This window comes from Mizuhopecten yessoensis, unplaced genomic scaffold (genome assembly GCF_002113885.1).
Source record: "Mizuhopecten yessoensis strain PY_sf001 unplaced genomic scaffold, ASM211388v2 scaffold10771, whole genome shotgun sequence".
Lineage (NCBI taxonomy): Eukaryota > Metazoa > Mollusca > Bivalvia > Pectinida > Pectinidae > Mizuhopecten > Mizuhopecten yessoensis.
The window spans coordinates 1,000,623-1,026,239 of NW_018408713.1; the positions used below are offsets into that span (position 1 = coordinate 1,000,623).

The window sequence follows — 25,617 nt, forward strand, 5'->3', positions numbered from 1 at the left end:
CGATCAACAATGACGTCTGATGGAACACCAATTACAACCATTGGATCAACAATGACGTCTGATGGAACACCAATAACAACCACTGGATCAACCATGACGTCTGATGGAACACCAATAACAACCAGTGGATCAACCATGACGTCTGATGGAACACCATTAACAACCAGTGAATTAACAATGACGTCTGATGGAACACCAATAACAACAACTGGATCAACTATGACGTCTGATGGAACACCAATAACAACCAGCGGATCAATAATGACGTCTGATGGAGCACCAATAACAACCATTGGGTCAACCATGACAACTGATGGAACAACCTTAACAACCAATGAGTCAACCATGACGTCAGATGGAACACCAAGAACAACCATTGGATCAACCATGACCTCTGATGGAACACCATTAACAACCAATGAGTCAACCATGACGTCTGATGAAACACCAATAACAACCAGTGGATCAACCATGACGTCTGATGGAACACGAATAACAACCAGTGGATCAACCATGACATCTAATGGAACACCAATAACAACCAGTGGATCAGCAATGACGTCTGATGGAACACCAATAACAACCAGTAGATCAACCATGACATCTGATGGAACACCAATAACAACCACTGGATCAACCATGACGTCTGATGGAACACCAATAACAACCACTGGGTCAACCATGACAACTGATGGAGCACCAATAACAACCAGTGGATCAAAAATGACGTCTGATGGAACACCAATAACAACCATTGGATCAACCATGACGTCTGATGGAACAATAATAACAACCACTGGATCAACCATGACAACTGATGGAACAATAATAACAACCACTGGATCAACCATGACATCTAATGGAACATCAATAACAACCAGTGCATCAACCTTTCCATCTGATGGAACACCAATAACAACAAGTGGATCAACAATGACGTCAGATGGAACACCAATAACAACCACTGGGTCAACCATGACATCTAATGGAACACTAATAACAACCAGTGGATCAACAATGACGTCTGATGGAACACCAATAAGATCAACCATGACATCTAATGGAACATCAATAACAACCAGTGCATCAGCCTTTCCATCTGATGGAACACCAATAACAACCAGTGGATCAACAATGACGTCTGATGGAACACCAATAACAACCATTGGATCAACCATGACGTCTGATGGAACAATAATAACAACCACTGGATCAACAATGACGTCTGATGGAACAATAATAACAACCACTGGATCACCCATGACAACTGATGGAACAATAATAACAACCACTGGATCAACCATGACATCTAATGAAACACCAATAACAACCAGTGCATCATCCTTATCATCTGATGGAACACCAATAACAACAAATGGATCAACCATGACATCTGAAGGAACACCAATAACAACCAATGAGTCAACCATGACGTCTGATGGAACACCAATAACAACCAATGGATCAACCATGACATCTGATGGAACACCAATAACAACCAATGAGTCAACCATGACGTCTGATGGAACACCAATAACAACCAATGGATCAACCATGACATCTGATGGAACACCAATAACAACCAATGAGTCAACCATGACATCTGATGGAACACCAATAACAACAAATGGATCAACCATGTCATCTGATGGACCACCAGTAACAACTAGTGGATCAACCATGACGTCTGATGGAACACCAATAACAATTACTTGGTCGACCATGACGTCTGATGGAACACCATTAACAACCTCTGGGTCAACCATGAACCAATAACAACCACTGGATCAACCATGACGTCTGATGAAACACCAATAACAACCAGTGGATCAACCATGACGTCAGATGGAACACCATTAACAACCTCTGGGTCAACCATGACAACTGATGGAACACCAATAACAACTACTTGGTCGACCATGACGTCTGATGGAACACCAATAACAACCACTGGGTCAACCATGACATCTGATGATTTGACAACGACTGAAACCTCTGCCACGAGTGTTGGATCTTCTGATTCACCTGTCACAACTTCCGAAACGTCTGTGACGTCTCTAGACACTACTACATCTGAATCTACTGCATCCAGGCAAAAAACGGTCAACTTTGACAGTGGTGTGACCTCACTTAATTTTCATACGTTAAGCCGTGGGTGTGTACTGTCTGTAAGTGCCGGGGTGCTTATTTACATTTATAAAATTCAATTTAGGATAGCCTAAATAGCAATTTGTTCAATACTGTAATATTCAATAGTTCATTGTCCGGACGCGTAAAAGTGACATTTCGTTTTCAAAAAAATAATAATTCAAACTTGCTATAGTGACATTGCCGTTTCTCCTGGATTTAAAAGTCTGGACTTCCATTAGTCAGGACCAAGTCCGGATGCGTTATAGTGATTTTTCTGTTATCCAGGATTTGATAGTCCGGATGCGATAGTCCGGAAGCGATAGTCTGGATGTGATAGCCCGGATATGTTATAATGAGATCTCGTTAATACATAACTTGAGAGACCGGATGTATTTTTTATGCAGATTGTGATAGTCTGGATGTGAAAGCCTGGGCGTATTATAATCAGATATCATCAATACAGAATTTGATAGACGGATGTGAAAGCCCGGGCGTATTATAATCAGATATCATCAATACAGAATTTGATAGTCCGGATGTGATATAATGATATCTCACCAACACATTTGAAAGTCCGGATGTGATATAATGATATCTCATCAATACAGAATTTGATAGTCCGGATGTGATATAATGATATCTCACCAACACATTTGATAGTCCGGATGCGATAGTCTGGCAGCGATAGTCCGGATGTGATAGCCCGGATATGTTATAATGAGATCTCATTAATACATAACTTGATAGACCGGATGTATTTTTTATGCAGAATGTGATAGTCTGGATGTGAAAGTCCGGGCGTATTATTATCAGACATCATCAATACAGAATTTGATAGTCCGGATGTGATATAATAACATCTCACCAACACATTTGAAAGTCCGGATGTGAAATGTTTAAGTTGGATATTGTTAATTGAGAGTTTCATAGTTTAGACTTGTTATAGTTGAACCTTGTTAATCTATTTTATAGTAAATACGTTATAGTACATATATGTAACACATCATAAATCCGGGATTTGATTATCCGGACGTTTTATAAGTATTTCAGTTGACAGTTGACAATCCGAATTAAGGAGGCTCAGTAGTAACTGATAGTTACGTGTAGTTACTTAGAAAAAGGTAACTTATAGTGTTGATAATGCAGTATCATCAAAATTTATTGTTGTTTCTTATGCAGTTTATTTAATTGTTAAATATGGATTAATTTTGTTAAAAGTAAGGGTGCCATGTAATGATTCCTACATTGAATATCCTATTAATTAATTTCATATCCTGTCCACCGTCACCAGATTTGTCACTCTGTTGTTATCTGTTAGGTGTTTATTATGTTAACTCAACACTTCGTATTAACTGTTGTTAGATACTGTCAGCTGGCTGACGTATCTGGCTCAACCATATATATGTTGTATTCTCCCAGTTAGCAACTGTGACCGGGGTCTCTCATCCTAAATATCATTAGTCAAAATCATCAGCTCTGTGATAAAATGCGAGAATATCTTCACAGCATGGAGAATGTATTCCGTGAAGTTATTATAAAGCTTATCTTTTTTATTATCATCTTTATGAAGAACTCGCCGTTATCCTGAACCACAGGGACCTGAGAGTTTGTTGCAGCTATATTTGGACCTTAACTAATTAGGTGTTCAGAGTAATGTTACATGTTTGAGGGTTTAGATTGACTTTCGGTAAAACTGCCACCCACCCCCCAATTCTTATTATATATATGCATTTTCACCGAAAGTCGATATAATCCCCTAAAACATGTACAATTGCTCTGAACACCTTAGTTTATGTCCAAATATATAGCTGTAGTAAATCCAGGTCCCTGTGTCCTGAACAATAAGGTATTGTGTATGAGTAATTGTTTTCGCTTGTTGAACTATTCGTGAATCCACTGTATAATATCGTTGAATATTTACTTTAATATCCTTTCAAGAATTTGTGTAAACTTTAAAAATGAAAATGGAAACTTCAACGACCACAATGTTGTTGTTGTTTGTGGAAACGTGTACAATTATAAATCATGAATAAATCATCTTTGCGAAATCAAGCATTTGAACACATATATATACCTTTGCTAATTATTAATTTAACTTTTATAAATAAAATAAATTGAAAACTGAAGTGTTTTTTATTCTATTCAGAAAAATGCCCCATATGACATTTTGCTTCTATTTTTGAATTATTTAATCACCTCGCCAAATCTGTTGGGAGCTATCATGCTGGTGATCCCAGAGGCTGACAATGGTCGGAAGCTTTCCATCTGGAATAATGACTAGCTAATTTCCATAAACAAAGGACTATTTTTCTGAAATGATAACTCTTAGTTCACTAAATCATTCGATTCACACTTTGATTCAGAGAACTTTCCTGTTATGTAGTGAATATATCAAATCCATCAGTATTGCTTTTATTGTGACATCACAAAAAATATGAAGATGGCACACAACAGCAGAGAAAACAATAGTTCTATCTACTGACCCTGTATCCCTCATCTTATACTCAATGCTGTGGGGAATCATCTAACATGTATGACCTTCAAAGTAGGTCAAGATAATTCATTTTTAAACCGATCTCAATAGCATTTTGTACACCTCAGGCTAACACAACAGGCTGAAAAACATTACTCTGCAAATTTTCCATTTTTGTAAAAAGATTTTAACTTCGGTTAATTTTATTATGCAACACCAGCAAGCTGGAAGCATATTGTTACTACTGAGGCCTTATGGTCTTTGGAAGTTAAAATATTTGACCCCTGTGACCTTGAAAGATGGTCAAGGTTGTATTTTCAAACGAATGTAATAACATGATACAGGTCAAATATCATTACCCTTGGCCTCTTGTTTATTCAGAAGTTGTTTTAAATGTTTTAATCACATCGGACCCCCTTCAACGTTTAAGTGGGTCAAGGCCGTTAATTTCAATAGTTTGAGTTTTTTTTCAGAAATTGTTTAAAAAGTTTGATTTATATGAACCATTAAGTGGGTCAAGGTGTTTGAGTATATATGAACCATTTGACTTTGAAAGTGGGTCAAGGTATCTTATTTAAATAAACTTAATAGCAATTCATTCCAGCATGCTAATGACCAAATATTACCACTCGAAGCTTTCAATAAAAAAAATAAAAATCACTTAAAAACTATAATAAATTTGACCTCTATGACCTGGAAAGTGGGTCTGGTTCATTTATTTGAACAAATTTGATTTTATGACCTTAGGCCCCTTGGTTCCTCTGTAGTAATTTAAAGTAATAAGTTGATGCCAGGTGAGAAAAGAGTGGCTGCTGTAAACGTCACAGCCTCCATATACATTGTGCATATTAAGGTTAAAAGGCAAAGTTCACAGTCACATGGTTAATTAGGTATGTAGGTTATACATACTGTGTTTATAATTGGTGAGGACTTAAAGACACATGCTACCTTACAAATGGTACCATTGAATTACTCAAGTAACATTGTATGTATACTTTTTCAGAATTTCATTTAAGAAGTGAACGGGTTTATCATTGAGGAACTCTTTTAGAAAAGTTCCATTCTACAGTAAGAAAACATTTATCTTTAAGGATCCCTGTCACACTGCAGGCAAAACACTCAATAATTCTACTGTAGTTTTTGTACAGACAGTTACCTCCCCTTTTATTTCGTTCTGGATACATTTCAAAGAGTACAAGGCTAGGCTACTACCATTTAACAAGTGACAATGTAGGCTCAGCTGGCTAAAGCAACAGTATAATGGTTGGGGGTCCAGGGTTTGAATCCTTGTGTGGCCCCATTGCAGTTGTCCACTCAGAGCACTGTTTATGACAGCATCGTTACCAACGCTACCATTGTAGGTACTGGGGTCCTGAACTGAACTGCTGGCTTTGAGTAAGCTTCCATTTTAGAGAACGACACAAACAAGTACAAGTAAATCCTATAAAACAAGAATTTGTTTCAGACCCTCAATAACGAATAAAAACAAAATTTAACAGTTTCTGTAATTATTTTATTTTAACAAGGTCAGACTTCCGAGTCCAGATGCATAGGTAATTTCAACAACAAATGTTAGGAAACACATATCTTGGGTAAACACACACATACTGCCTTAAAATATTCACATGTTGACATTCTGCCAATATTTGGTTTTACATATAAACAAATATTTTTGCAACTGTGCTTATATGAGTTCACTTATCGCAAAGAACTTTAAGCAAAAAGTGAATGTAACAAATTAAGCTACATGTACATTAGTCAAAATAAACACTTAAATTTGAGATACCTGGACATCAATCTGTTGTAAATCTGAGATACCTGGACATCAATCTGTTGTAAATCTGAGATACCTGGACATCAATCTGTTGTAAATCTGAGATACCTGGACATCAATCTGTTGTAAATCTGAGATACCTGGACATCAATCTGTTGTAAATCTGAGATACCTGGACATCAATCTGTTGTAAATCTGAGATACCTGGACATCAATCTGTTGTAAATCTGAGATACCTGGACATCAATCTGTTGTAAATCTGAGATACCTGGACATCAATCTGTTGTAAATCTGAGATACCTGGACATCAATCTGTTGTAAATCTGAGATACCTGGACATCAATCTGTTGTAAATCTGAGATACCTGGACATCAATCTGTTGTAAATCTGAGATACCTGGACATCAATCTGTTGTAAATCTGAGATACCTGGACATCAATCTGTTGTAAATTTGAGATACCTGGACATCAATCTGTTGTAAATTTGAGATACCTGGACATCAATCTGTTGTAAATTTGACATACCTGGACATCTGTTGTAAATTTAAGTGAAAATCAAAACCCCAATGACATTATTTATAATTTTAAGTTGACTAACAAATGGGAGAACAAAGTATGAATTAATGTCTAGCTAGTATGTTTATATAGTCCAATCGCAATGTTTATTACCATTTATTGTCATGGATTTTTAATCACATTTAATAGCCTATCTATTTTTAATTTCATCCATTTGTTTAATTTCTTTTTCACGACAGTACAACTTCTATCTTGCAGGGCTAACTCTAATGAACAATAGTATGTGCCCTCAATTTAAACAAAAAATCATAATAAAAAATCAATGTCATTATTATAAATAGTACACGTTAGTTACAATAACCTGTAGGGAATACAATCAGAATTACAATTATTCATGAGGTAATTTGTTGGGGGTAGTTATTCATACATTACTAGTCTTACACAAAGCTAAATTATTTTTGGAGTATTTTAAAATGTTTCAATACAGAAACCAAAGTGTTCAGATTAACAAAGTTCCACTGATCAGGTACACAGAACCCGAAGTGTTCAGATTAACAAGGTTCCACTCAGGTACACAGAAACCAAAGCATTCAGATTAACAAAGTTCCACTGATCAGGTACATAGAAACCAAAGTGTTCAGATTAACAAGGTCCCACTCAGGTACACAGAAACCAAAGCATTCAGATTAACAAAGTCCCACTGATCAGGTACATAGAAACCAAAGTGTTCAGATTAACAAAGTTCCACTCAGGTACACAGAAACCAAAGTGTTCAGATTAACAAGGTTCTACTGATCAGGTACACAGAAACCAAAGTGTTCAGATTAACAAAGTTTCACTGATCAGGTACACAGAAACCAAAGTGTTCAGATTAACAAAGTTCCACTCAGGTACACAGAAACCAAAGTGTTCAGATTAACAAGGTCCCACTCAGGTACACAGAAACCAAAGTGCAACAAATATACCGATATGTCTTTTTCTACTTTACATTTTCTCCTCAAATTTAAAAGGAAAATGAAGTTAAGTGACAGACTATTTCATAATAAGTTATACAGTACAATCATTTTAAAACTGTAAGTGAAGCTATATTAGCAATTACTGATTACATCAGTAAACAGTTAAGAACATACAAATATACAGTGGACCTACCCACTGATGGATTTCATTTTTTGAGCAGCACATTATAATCATCAGTAATCTGATGATTACACAAACGTAAACAAACAATCACACAAGTACATACAATGCCCTACAGTAATGGGTAAGAGTAAGTTAGAATTCAGTGATACACCAGAACAAAGCAATACTCCGAGTTCTGTTGAATCAAGCCAGCTTATTCAATATTTTGTGGATAAGCCAGTGTTTTCAATCATCCATCCATGAAGGTTTACACCATACTGAAGTGGTACATCATAGCTGTCAACCCTCCCTCATTAGGAGGGAGACTCCCTCATTTTGACCAAAATTTACCAATCTCCTCGTAACTCCCTCATTCAAATCCAAACTCACACAAACTCAAAATCTACATCCTGTGGTCAAATGATCTTCTAGTTACTACAAGGTGTGTGAATTAAATAAATGCTTTTCAGAGTTATTTTGATAAATAAAAAGGAAAAGATCAATTGAGCAAAGCATTTTCAGTCACATCTCACACAGTCTCCCTCATTGGAAATGAAGGAGATCTACCTCATTGGAGGTTTCAGAGGTTGACACCTATCATACATGTAGGTGAGAGCATGATTCCTAGCCTCAGTTTCATGACCATTTCTTAACTTCAGGAAATACCTTAACTTCTGTTTTTCCATAGGAAAACAATATTAGAGTTTAGGAAAAATCCTAAGTTAAAGAATTTTTTCTTAAACTTGGAAACCTTTCCTATGGAAAAATTAAGTTACAGAATTTTCTTAACTTATGGAAGGTTCAAGAAAATTGGGCCTGGCATTTGGGCATCTAAACAGGGCCCTAGAAAACTGAATAGAATTATCTATCATCAGTGTGTTAATGAAATGAACATTTTTTGGTACATTAAATAAAAAATCATCTGGAGAGATACAATCAGCAGTCATTAATTACTTTTCTCAAAGAATGAAAAAATTAACAAGCTAGTGGAAACTATTATTGGGTAAAATTTTAAATATCACTTTTTACCTGGAAATTTCTTCTAGTTGTATTTTCACCCTTCACCTTAAAAATGTTGGTGCTAAAACTACATAATACATAAAGATTAATTAAAAATGTTATACATGAATACAGAGTTACTATATGAAAACACACCGGCTATGTGTTGATTTTGCAAGTATCCTAAGATATATTAACAATCTAAAATGTATTATATGAATGTAAAAATACTATTCTATGTAAAATTTGCATATAAGTGTATATTGCATAAATTTCTAATATCTGCTACATGGGGCATAAAGACAACCAGGGCTTGACACACTGATAAAGGTTTCGTGATCATAGGAATAATACACCATTGTTTTATATCATAACTTTCATTGTCATATAATTCATAATTTTTTTAGAGGTAGGAAATATTTTCTTCAGTCAAAATAACGACCCTTTACCTTGACAAAAGTTTAACCAGACAAGATGTGACTTCAAAATTCTTTCAAATATAAAATTTTGTGTTATATCATTGTGACATCATACCCAGGTTAAAATACGAAACAGTAAATGTTATTTTCTGGACAAAATGTTTATTGATATCAAATGTTTTCCTGATGTGACAGTTCCTTTCCCAAATTACTCACACCAGTTAAATTAACATGATAACCCACCACCAATTATGAAGAAACTTCTACTTATACTATTCCTTTGACCATCAGATCTATGTCAATGTTGCCCTCCCTTTGATAGAACCGGTGTCAGACATTTGTATGTTGGGTATGAAGTGATGCTATGAATAAATAATTATTTTAACATCACTTTTATAAAGTCATGTAATCATTTATAACATACAACTTGTACCAAGTAGGAAATTAATGCCATTTTTATAAAATAACAAGTTCCATATGAAGTATGGTATCTCTACTTGGAAATGTCTTTCCTTCATACCTGCTATAAGTCACCTGCATTAATACAGGTCAACCTGGTAGGCAAATATAGTCGATAACCTGCACAGATTATTATTGTATATTTTGGAATCTTCTGCTTTTGCACTGCTTATCCCAACAATGAGAATGTTTAAAAATCACAGTTGTAAAACTTTAATATTAAAAATATTAGATAATACATGCTATTTTATTAACAGCCAATCACTATATTAAAATGGCCTACAGTTAACAAGCTTGACTTGTATTTTGACCATTTATGAAGATTTTTTTATTGCATAAAAATGTGTGGGTATGATCCTTTTGGACAGTTCATAAGTGTCCAACTCTACTCATAATTAATAGCCTATGCATCTTTATCTACTATATGACCTTCACAGTTGGTTGTTAGTTCCTCACAAATATATATATGTATATATTTAATTATTGTTTTATAATTGCTTAGCCCTTATTGTAGTTCATCTCAACATAGTGTCGCTGTGGATTCTGATTTGTAATTCTACTGCTTCTATTCTCCTGTTTTCTCTCCCTCTTCATCTTCTGAAGTGTTGCGTGTGTATACCAATGACTCCAAGTCGCTTAATGCAAGATGTTCCTTTAGCATCTCTAAAGCTTGGTCCAAGATCAGCCGGGACTTCTCAGCAGGCCCCTCCCTGATTAACTGCCGTCCCGGGACAATCAGAAATTTGATTAGGTCCAGCAGTTTCCTAGTTAGTGCTTCAAATGGTCTTTTGTCAGACGGTATCCATGTATCTTCCCTGGTAGTGTCTTTTATTACTTCTGGTTCAATCATATAAGTTGGGTGTTCATTTCTTTTATGTTTTCTGTAGTCGCCTGTTTTCCTTTACGATCTCTTGCAGATTTTGCATTTATACCATGCCTTGATGGCTGAATGGGCAGTGTTAGCATACCTACGCAAGTTTCTGATGTGAGCATACGTTTTACCACAACATATACAAGGTATGCTCCTCACTGTCCCCTGATTATAAGGTGTCTTTTTAGTTTTCACCATTCTATGTAATGATATTAAGCCCCTCTGGTTGTTATGTTCGTAGTAATCTGATGAAGCTGTCCTCGTAACGTAGCCGCCGGCTGATGTCATTTACATCCGTCACCAAGCCAATGACACCGACGTCACTGGTATTGTGACCCGACGTAATGAAATGTCCCACCACAGGTTTGGCCGGGTCGGAGTGTATAATTGAATATAGATGGTTTCTGATGCATGTATTGATAGTCATAGATGTTTGGCCAACATATTGTATACCACATTTCTTACAAGTTATCAAATATATCGCGTTTGTGCCCTGACATGTAATACTCCCCTTTATCCGGTGTGTGTCTTTCTAAAATTAATATGACGAACATATTAACATTTTCAACATGACTTAGAGTCAAAAAAACTAATGTTTAACACAGTTGAAGTTTAATAGTAAAAGTCAGCTAGGGATCACCTTTGGCATAGAATAGAAGATGAAACATTTTCTAAATATTTTCGGCCATTAAAGTCGTTATACGTTAGGATTACCTCCCTTTGTAGGGCATTATCATTAAGTAGTAACCTCCCTTTTTAAGTAATTGCATGTACATATTTCATACCACATTACTAATCTCGTTTTTATCCTGCACAACTTGTATATTCATATAAAGAGACATATATCCCGTGAATTATCACCATAATGTCCAAGGCGGTTTGTTGACATTATTGATGGGCACTCCTGTCAAGTTCACTGGTATATTGATGGTGGCTCCCATAAGGCCGTATCTCTCTATAGAGCTCTTTATCATGTATCTAAAACATAAAAACAATGTCGCTAAGTTGTGGGATAGATAAAAGTTCAGAAAATCACATTTAAACTCCATGATATGGTCATCATTTCTCTAGCAAAATTTGTGCGTTATACAGAAGTTTGGCGATATATCCAAACAGACACATAAAAAACATGGGATAGATATGATATATGACCTATATTTGCTTTCTAAATTAACATTCTTCTGTTGTACTACAAAAATACGGCGTAGGGAGTATGGCCGACTTGGTGATCTGGCGAAGAGACTTAACGCAAGAAGTGACAAAATGCTCTTCTGTTTACTAATGTTATCGCAGCTTTTGGATGTTGCTGGTCAGTGGTCAAGTTTTTTATTGATAACGGACAAACTCCTTGAAGTTGAATAGAGAGATTTTTTAACAATGCAAAAGTGGATATGTGTTTTCAACAGGATTATATTTGGGAAAAGTATGAACAACACAAAAAATAAGACATAGGATATTGTTTTCTCCTATAACCACTGTAATGGTTTCCACAATCCAGCTCATTGGATAAACCTGCTAGGAGTTCGTAAACATTTTTGATTATCCACTAGTGGGTAACAACCTCGATGTTATCTTATTGATCAAATGCTTTGTGACGTCATAGTTCATTGTGACGTCATAGTTCATTGTGTCATCATAGTTCATTGTGACGTCATAGTTCATTGCAATGGTTTCTCTGATCAGAACAGAAATAATGTATTCCGAAGAGAAACATGTGGTTTTCTAGATATCATATCTGAATGTTGTAGGAAAAGAAGGTCCCCAAACTCGTAATGGTTGATTGTCATGTTTATCTAACTCTTGTTAGTTATTTTTCAAATTGTAAAACACTCAGTAAACCCCGTGTCTTTATACAATTTAAAATTAACTAACTCGAGTTAGATAAACATGAAGAGCAACCACCGCTTGTTGGGGAACCTCTATTTATACCATAGAGGGATGTGGGTGTTTTTTCTGTCCATTTTCAAAATACAGAGTCTCTTACTGAAAATTGGGTTTCGTACTTGACAAGTGTGCATGCTTTTCCTTGACCTTTGTAATTCAAAACCAAATCAAGTTTCAATAAAGGGTATCTGTGGTTAAATGTTTTAACATTTTTATTCATTTTGTCCTCAGAAATCATGTCCACATGCATGTAGAATTTTAATATAAAGGCTCAATAACTTTAAAATCTGACCTACAAACTTGAAATGAAACCAGAACAGTTAAAACTTGGACAGTTAAACATGTGCTGACCAGTGTAAAATGTTTCCCATAATTTGCTGTATAGGCTGCAATAGAAATCTTTATATATAACAGTATTTATACAATTTTTAATAAATTACATTCATCTTTTCAAATATATTTTTGTAAAGTTGTGAGCTTACCCATCTTTCCCGAGCAGGAATAACGCTGGTATATTTATTTCTCGGTCTGTTTCATCTTTTATCATGTCTATCGTACTATCATCGTTATTTTTATCATTATCTGTTATGATGGTTGCCACAGCACCGGCAATTTGAGCATGAAAAGTTTTGGTGACGAATGAGCATTCCCTGAAACAAAATTAAACAAAATTATATTGTTTTTACAATAAAAATGGCAGCTAAAAAAGAAGATGAAACACAAAAAGTCTGGAGTTAAATCAGTTATTTCACATAAAATAACACTTCATTTAAAGTATTCTAAACATTACTGTACTATTATTTCATTCATGCAGAAGGAGCATATTTAAGGGGACATAACTGTGAGTAACTGTCAGTCTCCTTGATCAAATTAAGGGGACACAACTTTAGGTTGGTATCAGTCTCATTGGTCTCATTATGGGAATATAACTCTAGGGCAAGTGTTAGTCTCATAGGTCACATTAAGGGACACAACTACGGGGCCAGTGTTAGTCTTGTCAGCCAAATTAAGGCAATATAACTGTAGAAAAAGTGTCAGTATTATTGGTTATTTACAGGATATAACTGGGGTTGAGTCCATCCCATTGATCACATTAAGGGGACACTACTCTGGGGCAAGTGTTTAGTCTAACTGGTCAAATTAAGGGGACATAACTGTGGAATACGTGTTGGTATTATTGGTCACATAGAGAGGACAAAAATAGGAGGTAAGTGTCAGTCTCATTGATCACATTAAGGAGACACTACTCTGGGGCAAGTGTTAAGTCTTACTGGTAAAATTAAGGGGACATAACTGTGGAATTAAAGTGTTGGTATTATTGGTCACATAGAGAGGACAAAAATAGGAGGTAAGTGTCAGTCTCATTGATCACATTAAGGAGACACAACTATGGGGTAAGTGTTAAGTCTTACTGGTAAAATTAAGGAGACATAACTGTTGAATAAGTGTTGGTATTAATGGTCACATAGAGAGGACAAAAATAGGGGGGACACAACTATGGGGTAGGTGTTAAGTCGTACTGGTAAAATTAAGGTGACATGACTGTGGGTTCCGAGTCAGCCATTTTGGTCACATTAAGGGGATCAAACTGATTGGTTGGTGTAATGGTGTTACTGTGTGGCAGATATCAGATTAAAGGGACATAACTGGTGATGACATGAATATGTGGCCTACCCTCTTTGAAGCATCACAATCCTATCTCTCACAATCTCATGATTTTGCAGTGAACTACATCCGCTGTATGGATTTCCTAATATCAATTGCATCCCTGTGTACTTTTTTTCCTGTAAAATAATTTAGATAGCAGTATCAGACATCATACTCACATTTTTTTAAATTAAGGTATTAATCTGGCAACAAGCCCTTGCCTGGTAATTAGCCCACATATCTTTAATGTTGTGCAGTGGAAATGCCAACAAATACTATTTCATTGTCCTATAATATGCCTGTCTGTCTTATTTCAGTCAGAAATTATGTGTTGGCCCCCTTGCAGGATAAAGACGTAAACAATGTCTCTTCTTTACATTTTCTTTTGTATTAAGTCTCATTTACTTTTTTGAAGTTCAAGTTTTTAGCAATTAATGACCAATCATTCATTTCAACACATTTCAAAGCAAAATTGATTTGTCAAATCATCTGAAAGCATATAGTATTAAGAATGCTTTAACAAGTATATTTTACACTGTATACTTACAAAAACTGCTCCAAAATTTTTGGCAGGTCTTATTTTATATAGAAAATTTATGTCCTCTGGTTCTAAAACCTCCATAAAAAGTGAATTTCCATATATAAGGTTGGTGTCAGAGGTTGTTGCTACTCGTATCTGATCGTCAGCATCTACAATAGAAAATATGCATGCTTTATCTTGAATTTGAAAACAATTATTGTATCAGCTGGGTTCAAGGATATCAAACTAAAACAATGTATCATAACATGACTGAACAAAAAGATTCATAACTGGTTTTTATGGTTAAATCTTCAGAACTCGCACTTGGGAGTCCTTCTTCTCAAACCGTACAAAAAGCATAGTCCAGTCCTTTCTGCTGGTATTTTGTGAATCTATATATAGATTTCCAGACATATCTTTACCAGCCAGGGAGACTGGAGGCATGACTTGAACATGAGGTTGACCTGAGATTTTTGAAAAAAAAGTTTTCTGATGGGGTTCGATTTTTTCAATATTGACAGCCTTCCATCCTGATCATATATACCATCATTCAGGATAGCGTTCTTCCTGAGAGTTGATCTAAACCCCTAGAACATCTTATATAGCTTTCTTCAGTACACATCAAGATACAGTGTACATGTATGTCCAATTTACAAGAACCTTTAAAAGAATGCATGTAGTCTAGCCACAAGTGTTTGAAATTCTGACTGTAAATTGAGATAAAAATGATATAAAAAATGAGGAGTATTTCCCTATTTTTTTTAAATGATTTTTATCTCAATTTAATTACCTAGGCCTAGCCTGTTTACAGTCAGAATTTCAAAGAGCCGTGGTCTAGCCTGTCAGTGGAATTTTAGTGATAAAATCGCCATGTCCTATAAAATGGTCGTATCTCTAATCCGCCATTACATTAATACAAAACCTTTCCACTAACATCTATCAAAACATATCGTTCTTATTTTAGTTTATCTATTGTTACAATTACTGCTTTTTTTTTACTGAAACCAATCATGACACGTTCTGTCAGAAATTCAGCAACCGGTCAGATATGACAATTTTGTGATTGTACGATCTAGTTTTAACTTTTCTGCAAGTTACACGGACCTACTAGATACCTACCAGACAGATTTAAAACGGAAAATAGAAAGGTAAGTAGATGATAAACTTTCTCTTTACAAAACATTTTTAGAAAGAACTACACATGTTCTGTCAGCGAAACCGTGTATTGGGAATAGAGTTATCTCCCCACATTTTCCGGAACTTTCTTCAGGTGTCGTGGCAAAATGTAAACCCCATTACGTGGACCCCTGAACCGGAAGCTATATACATCTATTCCACTAAAACAACAGACTTTTAAGTTGTGATGTTCCGAATATGGTATTAATACTGCAGTAAAACAGAGTTAACTGTATAGAAAGAATCATGATATAAGATGGCACATTGTAAAAAAAGATCATGTTACCTAGGAAAAGGTGTCTATCATTATGTGCATTGTCAGCTTACTGTGTAGTGTATTTAGATGCACACGTTCTGAAATACATGTAGCAGGGCACATTAAACGAAAGCCATAGTATATGGTCACTGATCCAACGTACATCTAAAATCATTATTTTGATACTGCGCAAATTTTCAACGGCTAAATAGTTTAAATAAAGCATTGTCAACTTAAGCTAAACATAGTATATGTTTTCAAATTTCAGCATACATATGTAGTAAAGCATTCTGAACTTAAAAATTAGTTATTGCAAGGCATACATATATCTAATACTCATGCAGCTTACTTTATACAAACAAACGCATTTTGAATATTAAGATCTCTTTATCATTTAAAGCTCTTCGAAAATGGTCTCCAGCATATAATCACAGCACATGTTTACAGCACCCCAAAGACCATTATAGAGCCATGTAATCTAGCTGTTGATGCCTCATATTTTCTATTAAAGTCTATCCTATCTCTAGTTAATTATTCAATTAGCTATATAGATTAAACTTATTTCTTTTTTTACTACAGATCTTTTTCATGATTGATGAAATGGAATGTGGTTGAAGATACTTGGCATTGTGACTTTTCCTTCAATCATAGCATGGCTAACCAGAATCTTTTGGCCCAAAATCTGGACAACAGATGTCAAGGGCCAGGTGACTTGCCACAATTATGGGGAAAAGGGGCCTGGATCAGCATGCCATCGTATCTGTCCATTGGGGTATTTCCATTTACCAACTATGGATGAACAGTGCCATCCCTGGCTCACCTGTCATGACCTTAGAAATGACATTGTAAAGGTCAAGGTAATTGGAGCTGGAGCAGTAAAGAAGGTGCACATTTTTTAAACAGTTCACTTATTTCTTTGGATATCAAAAAAGGAAAGTAAAATAGTTTGGCTTTCTGTCTGTACTTTGAAGATTAATCATAATCCACAATTACAATAAAAGCTCCTGAGGTAACTTGAGTTAACATTACACACATGCATGGAGAGTCCCCGATACAACAAGGCATATTCATAAGAATGAGAGAAGTGTTTAACCCCTGATAAACAAAGTCCAGGTAGATGAAAGAGATTTATAAAGAGATTTTCTGGTTCTTCAGGATGAATGATGACTGAAACCTTAAAATTGTTAACTGTTAACATTTTCATCATTGACTACAACTGTACTTTGTTAAATTGTTAACATTTTCATCATTGACTACAACTGTACTTTTGTTAAACTGTTAACATTTTCATCATTGACTACAACTGTACTTTGAGAAAAGATTAACTTTTGTTTTCTATACTATTTCACCTGGAGTAACTAGTTTGGTGTACAAGGACATCTTGAGATGGCGGGGTGCAAAGTGCAAGAATTAGGTTATTGTGACCTATGACTTGACTTTTTACCTTCATTTTTGAAAATGTTTGTCCGGGGCACAGATGGACATAGCGGAAATAAAAAAAAAAATGGAGTCTTATAACTCAGTTCCTCAGGAGTGTGTGTCAATATTTCTTACAAACATTCTGAAAGATATGCCTTAAATGCTAAGCAGCTGGATAGTCATTATGAAAAGGCTCGACAAAGGACATGCAAACACGGAGAGCAAACACGGAGAGCAAGTGTGAATGTAATGTCCACAAATCCTCATGAAACTAGAGATCTTGCATCAGAGATCCATGTTCAGAAAAACTATTTTTATATATGCATTAAGATATATAAAAATGTTTTTATTATCTTAATTCGAACCACAATATACTTTCTTTAAATAACCAGGTGTTGAAACATATAAATCATTTTAATTGGGTTATTAATTTTTCAAACAGGTTTCTGTAGCAACATGGAAAGGTCACATGGTAGCAATGAATGAACCTGTCACAGAGCTGTATTTAAAAGACTACAGGTATGGACTTGATATACTCAAAAAACTTCAAGGTCATCTAGAAGTCATTCAATTCATCGGGTCATGTAATGATGTGTATGTCACTCAATACCACAGATTTGGTTCAGCTGACCAAATAGGAAATATCCTGGGTGACCTCAACTCTGGACACAAGGATACCATGGCAACCAGATTTATTTTATGTCTGAATTATGTAGCAATTCTCAACTTCCTACATACAAACACACTTGGAACCTTGGTCATGTGCGATTCCAATGACCTTGAGAAAACCTTAAAACAGTATCTTATCACGGATGACCTAATGTTGGTACTCAATGACATTGATTCCTTGGCAAAGGTCAATCATTCTGCCGGTGAACTTATCAAATGTGGTCATCGTGAACTTGGGGGAGAATTTGTTGCACCGGAACAATTATGGCCATATGATGCAGAGTTTACAGATGACACAATGCCACCCTATGATGAGAAATCAGATATCTGGAAAATTCCTGACGTCTGTAATAATTTCATTATTGGACATAGAGACTCTATGAAAGTCCAACTTGATTTGTTTGGTATTCATTCCGCCTGCAAGGAAGATCAGGCATCTCACAGACCCAAAGCTGCAGACATTTTACGGGAATATGAGCGAGTGTGGAATAGTATTGATAAATTATATGACTGACACTAATCAATAAATTAATTGTTAATATTTTCTCGCTCTTATTGTTTTTTTCTCTGCTGGCCTTTGTCCATGTCATATTTTGGTTTCTGCACTGGAATGCTATAAAAGTGGCATTTTTCACGTGTGGAAATGTTTGCACTGTGATCCTTTAAACTGATTATGGTGTGAAAATTTGTGTGTTGTCTATTGTTTTGAAATCTATATATTTTGAATATTTGCATGTGTGGATATTTTCGTGCTAATTAACTCAACATGAAAAATAAGCATTTCCACACCATGAAAAATTCCACTTATACAGTAGTTCCATTGGACTATGGTTCTCAAACTTTTGAGGAGACTAATGGGTCAATGATAAAGCCAGTCACTTGTAGATTTTTATTTTCCATACAAGTACATTTTGTATTTTATTCTTAGGCCTAGGATACCAAAGATTAATACGCTGATTGCTAATGGGGAAAGCCTCAAGGTCACCTCGCTTTTCAGCTTGGCCCCAGTCATGTGTGCACTAGAACCAGACTGATATATAACACTCAGTCAGATCAGTGGTGTTTCAAGGTATATATATACAAGAAGATTCTCCAAGATAAGAAGAATTTCAAATATGTTAACAAAAGAATATAAACAAAACGAAGTAAAAATGAATTGCAGAGTTGTTTTTATTGAGATTCTAGGTTGTACAAAGCTGCCAATGTTTTGTATACAGTAACAAAGGGCAGTGCACACAAGTAAACAGATACACAACCAACACTCTTACCATACAACTATAATCTGTCCTAAAGTACAAACACACCCACACACCCACATACAAGTCCTATACCTAATAGCTGTATGACCTCCATATTCATTTTAGCTATTAATATGTCGGTTCATCTGTCCCTGTTTATTTTTGTCTTTGTCTATCCATCCAGTAATCTACAGATGTTTGTCTCTGTCTGCACGTACATTCATCCCACCTTAGATTTGTCTGTCCATCCCACCTTATTCTCCGTCTGTCAATCTGTCTTTGGTTGTCTTCATTCATGTAGCCATGCTCTTTAGTCCATCGTTAGTCAAGTGATCTTATTAAAAATCAAATATCCCCATCACTTGACTTCAACACCAGGTATATATATATATATAACTAATGTATCAGCATCAAAAGGCATATAAACATAATTTATACACAATTTTAATGACATGTATAGACTTTATTTTACTGTCAATATTACAATTCACTATTATTCTGGTACATGTATATGCCTGTCTTCTGTCCTTGGAAATGTCTACACACATACCGGGTTATTTTTACCCAGTGAAACTTCTAAACTCCATCCTTTGATTTAATTCTTATTAGTATATGTATTTATTCATCTATCTGTTGGTCAGTCTGTCCTGTTATCAGTACATCTCTATATTTGTTCATCTGTTGGTCAGTCTGTCCTGTTATCAGTACATCTCTGTATTTGTCAATCTGTTGGTCAGTCTGTCCTGATATCTTTCTTTGTCCATCTGTTGGTCAGTCTGTCCTGTTATCAGTACATCTCTTTATTTGTCTATCTGTTGGTCAGTCTGTACTGTTATCAGTACATCTCTATATTCGTCCATCTGTTGGTCAGTCTGTACTGTTATCAGTACATCTCTATATTTGTCCATCTGTTGGTCAGTCTGTCCTGTTATCAGTACGTCTCTATATTTATCTATCTGTGGGTCAGTCTTTCCGGTTATCAGTACGTCTCTATATTCATCTGTTTTTATCCATGTCTGAGCGAGTCAATATTTCCTCCTGTGTACATTGACCTACATGTATTCAGAATGTTTTTTATACACCTAGTAATGAAGATAAAATTATTTTTTGAAGAAAAAAGAATCAATTAATTTTGTCTTATTTGTGAATAATGGAGGTCTAAGAAACATCAGATAAAGTATATTTTCTTTTGAAGATTATATTGTTCACATCTTCCTATTCAAAAAGATTTGTTGCTAAGACTGTTTTCTCCATCTTATGTTAAAAGAAACACAGATGGAGTTTCTGTTTATAAAATGCTGAATTTGTAGGACAATTTATTTTCCATTTCATTTTTAAAACAAGGAAAACGGACTTGAGATCAAACAGAAATTAAAGAATGACAAATAAAAACATTTAAACAGAAGTAAATAAAGCTAAATACAAAAGTATTCCATAAGCATCAGGTTAGTATGGTCAATTATATCTTAGTAAAACCTTTCCATGATGTTTCCAAATCTACCTGTCTAGCCAAAGTAAAACTTTTTAAAATACAGTAAAAAAGCATTGTAAACTTTAATATGATGATCTTTGTTTCATGTGTCACGCTGCTTATAATTTTATATCACAACAATTTTTCAAAGTTTATGTTTATTTTTTTTAAATTGTAACACTTTCTTCTCTAAATGTGTAATGCTAATTCTTTTTAATCATGCCAAAAACTGATGGGCAAACACTAAAGTTTGGCCAGCAACAACCAGATTGTCATAAAAAGTATGTTTAAAATTTAATTTGAATTGTATCATTATAACACCAAACTTCTTTATACAGTGTGATGCCAAAACTGATGTGAAAAGATAGTAGCATATTAAGGTTTTACAGCATCACAGAAAATTAAGTTATCATTTTAATTTTAGCTACAGTCATGTGATACAGTTAATTGTTACCCTGACAACAAATATTTCTATCTGACAACTGACTTGGATTAGTTTACTTCAAATGCTTAAAACAAACATGTACACACATTTTAACAAAACAAGCCGAATACAAAGCTATAATGAGAAGAGAATGTACAATTGACTGTACAGACCTTAAACATATAAAACAATCAAACTTAACAAGAAAAAGCTCACAAGCATGTGTGTCCTGTCATAGCACTATAAGCCTGATATTACAATCCCTATAACACTTATAACTAATAAGATCTTTAACCCAAACTGACATAGAAGTTACCAGTACAAACTACCAATGGAAGTCAACTTAAACACAACGAGCTGGATTTCATTCCAGTTAGACGAACACTAAAAGTGTTCCTTGATTTTATATACAAAATTTAGCTTGCTCTATGGAACTTAAAGGCTATGAACCCCTGTTAAAGGTTTGACTAAGAGGTTATTTAATGTTGAAGTCTATGGAATATCATTAAATGCCCAGCTTAAATATGACTTAGAATTCAAGATAATGTTAGTTTAGGGGACACCATGAGCTGCATGTGTCTATCCATCATTGAATGCCCAGCTTAAATATGACTTAGAATTCAAGATAATGTAAGTTTAGGCAATACAACTGTACCATGAGCCGCATATGTCCATCTGCATTGAATGCCCAGCTTAAATGTGACTCAAAATTCAAGATAATGTAAGTTTAGGGGTCACCATGAGCTGCATATGTCTTTCCATCAAGTTCAGTGCAGAAAGTCTTAATTGTTTTGGACACACAACAACATCGTGCATTTCAAACCCAGCTTGAAAAACTACAAATAAGATTTTGTAAATAGTTTTAATGGCAGATATAAGAGTTGATAATTTGAAATTTAAGCAAGCTTCAACAAAACTGCAAACTGATATGTTGTTGTCAGAATCCATTAAAGCACTATCATTATCACTTTTCGAACGACTAACAATGTCCTTTCCCATCTAATTATCTCCCCTTTTCTCCCATCTTATTTGTACATTGCTAAGGCAACTATGCATATCAAACCATTGATATGAATAACAAACAACCATGAAGCCTCTACATATTTATATGTAGGTAATTGTTTACAAATAAAAGCCCAGTATTTATACAGACAATTCCGTTTGGACAGTACCAGATTACCTCCCTTGGGTTTATGAATATTTTAGTTGAATCTAGAAAAATCTACTAAAAAGATAATTTGTTAAATCTTCCATAAGTGCTGGCCAAAGAAACCAACTATTAATAGGATGGGGAAATTTTGACATAATAACGTCTATATGTAACTGAAGTTTGGTGTACATATCTTTTTCTTTCAGGCAGTGTTGATTCTAGTTTGGTAATTGAAGGTAATCTGGTAATCACATTCCAGTAGAGTAAGCTGACTGACACATTGTCAAACTGCAAACAACTGTCCCCTTTATCATACACTCCTGTGGAAAAAAATACACAACGTTTCGTAGACCTGGTTTTAAAATGAACTGTTCTACCACTGAAATGAGCATTCCTCTCTCACACACATGCATGCATTCCTTTGCATAGAAACCAAAAGCTATATACATAATATAATAAAAACAGATCATAATTAAGAAAGCAAAAAAGGGCATATGGTATCGTTTTTATCACTTGGTCGTCACTCTGAAGTTTAATCTACACTGAAAACAAATCAAAAACAATTTCCATGATATGATGAGCAACAGAGTTTAACTCCAATGAATGAAATGTTTGAACAAGCAATGTATGGAGTTCATTTTTCATAATAAAAACAGAAATCATTCTTTAGTACAATATATACACAATATTCACAGATTTATCAATGAGAAATAATTTGTGAGCACTTTAACATTCTGAAGACGAACAGAAAATAATTGCAACAAAAGTTTTTAGGCTTGCATTATTCAAAATAAATTCTACAAATGAACTTAAGAGTCTTTTGCTGAAAATGATTTTTATCATAAAATCAAACTTTCTTCATAGAAATTGGATAAATATGTGTAGATTTAAAACAAAATAAACTCCAAAAAAATGAAATTATTTTGACAAAATTACTTTCTAGTTATTTTGAATGTTATACATTCCCCAAACTTAAACCCTAATCAATCACAATCATCCAATGTTTGCTGTTTAACATGATTCTCATCGTATAAAATTACTGGTTCAGAAACTCAAGTTTATTTAATATCTTGCAAAATGCAATCATCTGGTATCACAATTACTATAATACATTACATTAAAATATCTTCATATAAAAGAAATTTTCTTAATATAATCCAGTTTACACTTATACATTCCAATTGAATAATAAATGTGTTATTTTATTAATCATACTTTGTTTCATTCTATTAAACTCATAAAATGCCCAATTATATACAACAAAAAAGGAGTCCAAAATTACAAATAACAATATCTAAAATAGATAAATATATAAATTCTAACATCAATCATTTTTCATATGAAAAATATTGATATTTAATGTCTAAACCATTCTAATCTTTAATTAAGGGACCATATCTCTTTTCAGATAACCTCTTGTTAACTTAAACCGGGTATTATCAAATCAACAGGAACAAAAAATAATCAAAGAGAAATTTGTAATTGTGTTACATGGACCTATATTTACATTTCTTTATATAATTTATTGTCTTTTAAGACAATGATTTCTACTGTAAGTATAAAATTCATATTTGCTGATGGTTAAAAAATCAACACAATCATTTACCTCCCCTTTACAACACTTATTATCTCTCCTTCCATGAAATGATGACTACGAAAAGTAAGCAAAACAAATCTTGAATGAACTTTTGAAGGATAACTACAAATAAATCTTTATTTATTTAAGCAAGATGTAACAAACACCATAGCTACAACTTGTTTAAAAAGAACACAATATCACAGTTTGAATCATCAAATTTAAATTTCTGTCCTTCAAGTATGAACACATTGAGATGTCGGACAAACCAGGTGTTCAGATAACTCAGGTTTCTGTGATACATGTAAAACATAACCATTCTATACCTTCACAGGGAAATAAATATCTAACATTTCATATACCATTTATTTGAAATGTTTGAACAATTTCACTTTGGAAACATTAATAATATTTCTTCAATAAATTGTTTCAAGCATTTTAAATACAGTACCTTGTTCTTGAATTCAAATCCTTTCACCAAATTGTTTTCAACCACATTAATTTTATGGCATGGATTTGAATCGTTCAAGAACATTAGTAACCTTTAAATTGAATAGTGCATTGTACTAGACATTTTTTACAGTATACATGTACTAACAACAATAATAAAGAAATAAGTACGGGAGAATAAATAAGTTTCACTGATGTACAGTAACTATACTTAATCTTCTTGTAATCATGATTATGAATTAGGATAAAATTCGAAATTAATTAAAAAGTTGCGATGAAGACATTTGAATTAAATTGAAAAAATATTGAGAAAAATTATAATTTGGAAATAAACAAATCTAGTATATTTAAGTTTGAAGAATAAGGTTGAAATTTAGAAATTAGAACTAGTAAATCTTGTCTGAGAATGGTTAAAATACTGATAGATCAACACAATCAATGATTTGAATATCATATAAAGGTTTGATAAAAGTAGAATGCAATGCACAAATGTATACAGCAAAACACACTTAGTTCAAACAGGAGGGAATTCCTGCTGATAACAAAGTCATAATTATCTCCCCTGGCAAGGAGTCATCTCACGAACATCATTCTACAACAACAGCATTGTAATTTGTTATTAACATGTTTTACTGTATAAATATCACACCAGTGCTCAAGGAATACATAGAAGAAGTGATTGTTGCACCAACTAAAATAATGGAAGGATAAAGATTATTGCAAAGGCAAGCTAATAGATTAAGATACACATATGGATGTACAAAGTCTAGGGTAAACACTAAATACAGCCTGCATCAACAGTCTGCTGTGTTGGGAGGACGGGCTGACGTCATCATCACCAGTGTAGGATTGTGGACTGTAACAGATAAGGAATTGTCAATTACATTAAGAGCACTGCATGGTTAGTGGTGCCCTGGATTCAATCAAATTTTATCAGTTAAGTGGTACATTAGTATTTAGTCCTCCAATGTTAAAAGA

General features: G+C 34.3%; 4 protein-coding genes across 6 annotated transcripts in view; 2 read left to right on the forward strand and 2 right to left on the reverse strand.

Moving 5' to 3' along the window:
• The first annotated feature begins 9 nt into the window (after nt 1-9).
• Nucleotides 10-1,776, forward strand: LOC110462296 (mucin-22-like). Its single transcript, XM_021516208.1, has one exon. It carries the CDS (start codon nt 10-12, stop codon nt 1,774-1,776), a length of 1,767 nt encoding a protein of 588 aa, XP_021371883.1.
• Nucleotides 1,777-8,372: 6,596 nt separating this feature from the next.
• On the reverse strand, nt 8,373-16,027 carry LOC110462322 (protease-associated domain-containing protein 1-like). Its single transcript, XM_021516250.1, has 5 exons — nt 15,930-16,027; nt 14,838-14,980; nt 14,318-14,427; nt 13,126-13,293; nt 8,373-11,737 (listed from the first exon to the last, which is right to left on the reverse strand). Exons 1-5 carry the CDS (start codon nt 15,991-15,993, stop codon nt 11,617-11,619), a joined length of 606 nt encoding a protein of 201 aa, XP_021371925.1. The 5' UTR covers nt 15,994-16,027; the 3' UTR covers nt 8,373-11,616.
• A 62-nt stretch (nt 16,028-16,089) lies between these two features.
• Nucleotides 16,090-18,862, forward strand: LOC110462321 (protein O-mannose kinase-like). 2 transcript variants are annotated; one of them, XM_021516248.1, is made up of 3 exons: nt 16,090-16,187; nt 16,822-17,126; nt 18,104-18,862. In XM_021516248.1, exons 2-3 carry the CDS (start codon nt 16,848-16,850, stop codon nt 18,842-18,844), a joined length of 1,020 nt encoding a protein of 339 aa, XP_021371923.1. In that variant the 5' UTR covers nt 16,090-16,187; nt 16,822-16,847; the 3' UTR covers nt 18,845-18,862. The 2 variants fall into 2 exon arrangements, with proteins under 2 accessions (XP_021371923.1, XP_021371924.1); XM_021516249.1 differs by lacking the exon at nt 16,090-16,187 and adding an exon at nt 16,195-16,282.
• A 620-nt stretch (nt 18,863-19,482) lies between these two features.
• Nucleotides 19,483-25,617, reverse strand: part of LOC110462312 (VPS10 domain-containing receptor SorCS1-like) — a 54,255-nt gene continuing 48,120 nt past the window's right edge. For both annotated transcript variants that reach the window (XM_021516234.1, XM_021516235.1), the window contains one exon: nt 19,483-25,495. In XM_021516234.1, the coding sequence (XP_021371909.1) occupies nt 25,434-25,495 (62 nt within the window). In that variant the 3' untranslated portion in view covers nt 19,483-25,433. The remainder of the gene's footprint in view (nt 25,496-25,617) is intronic.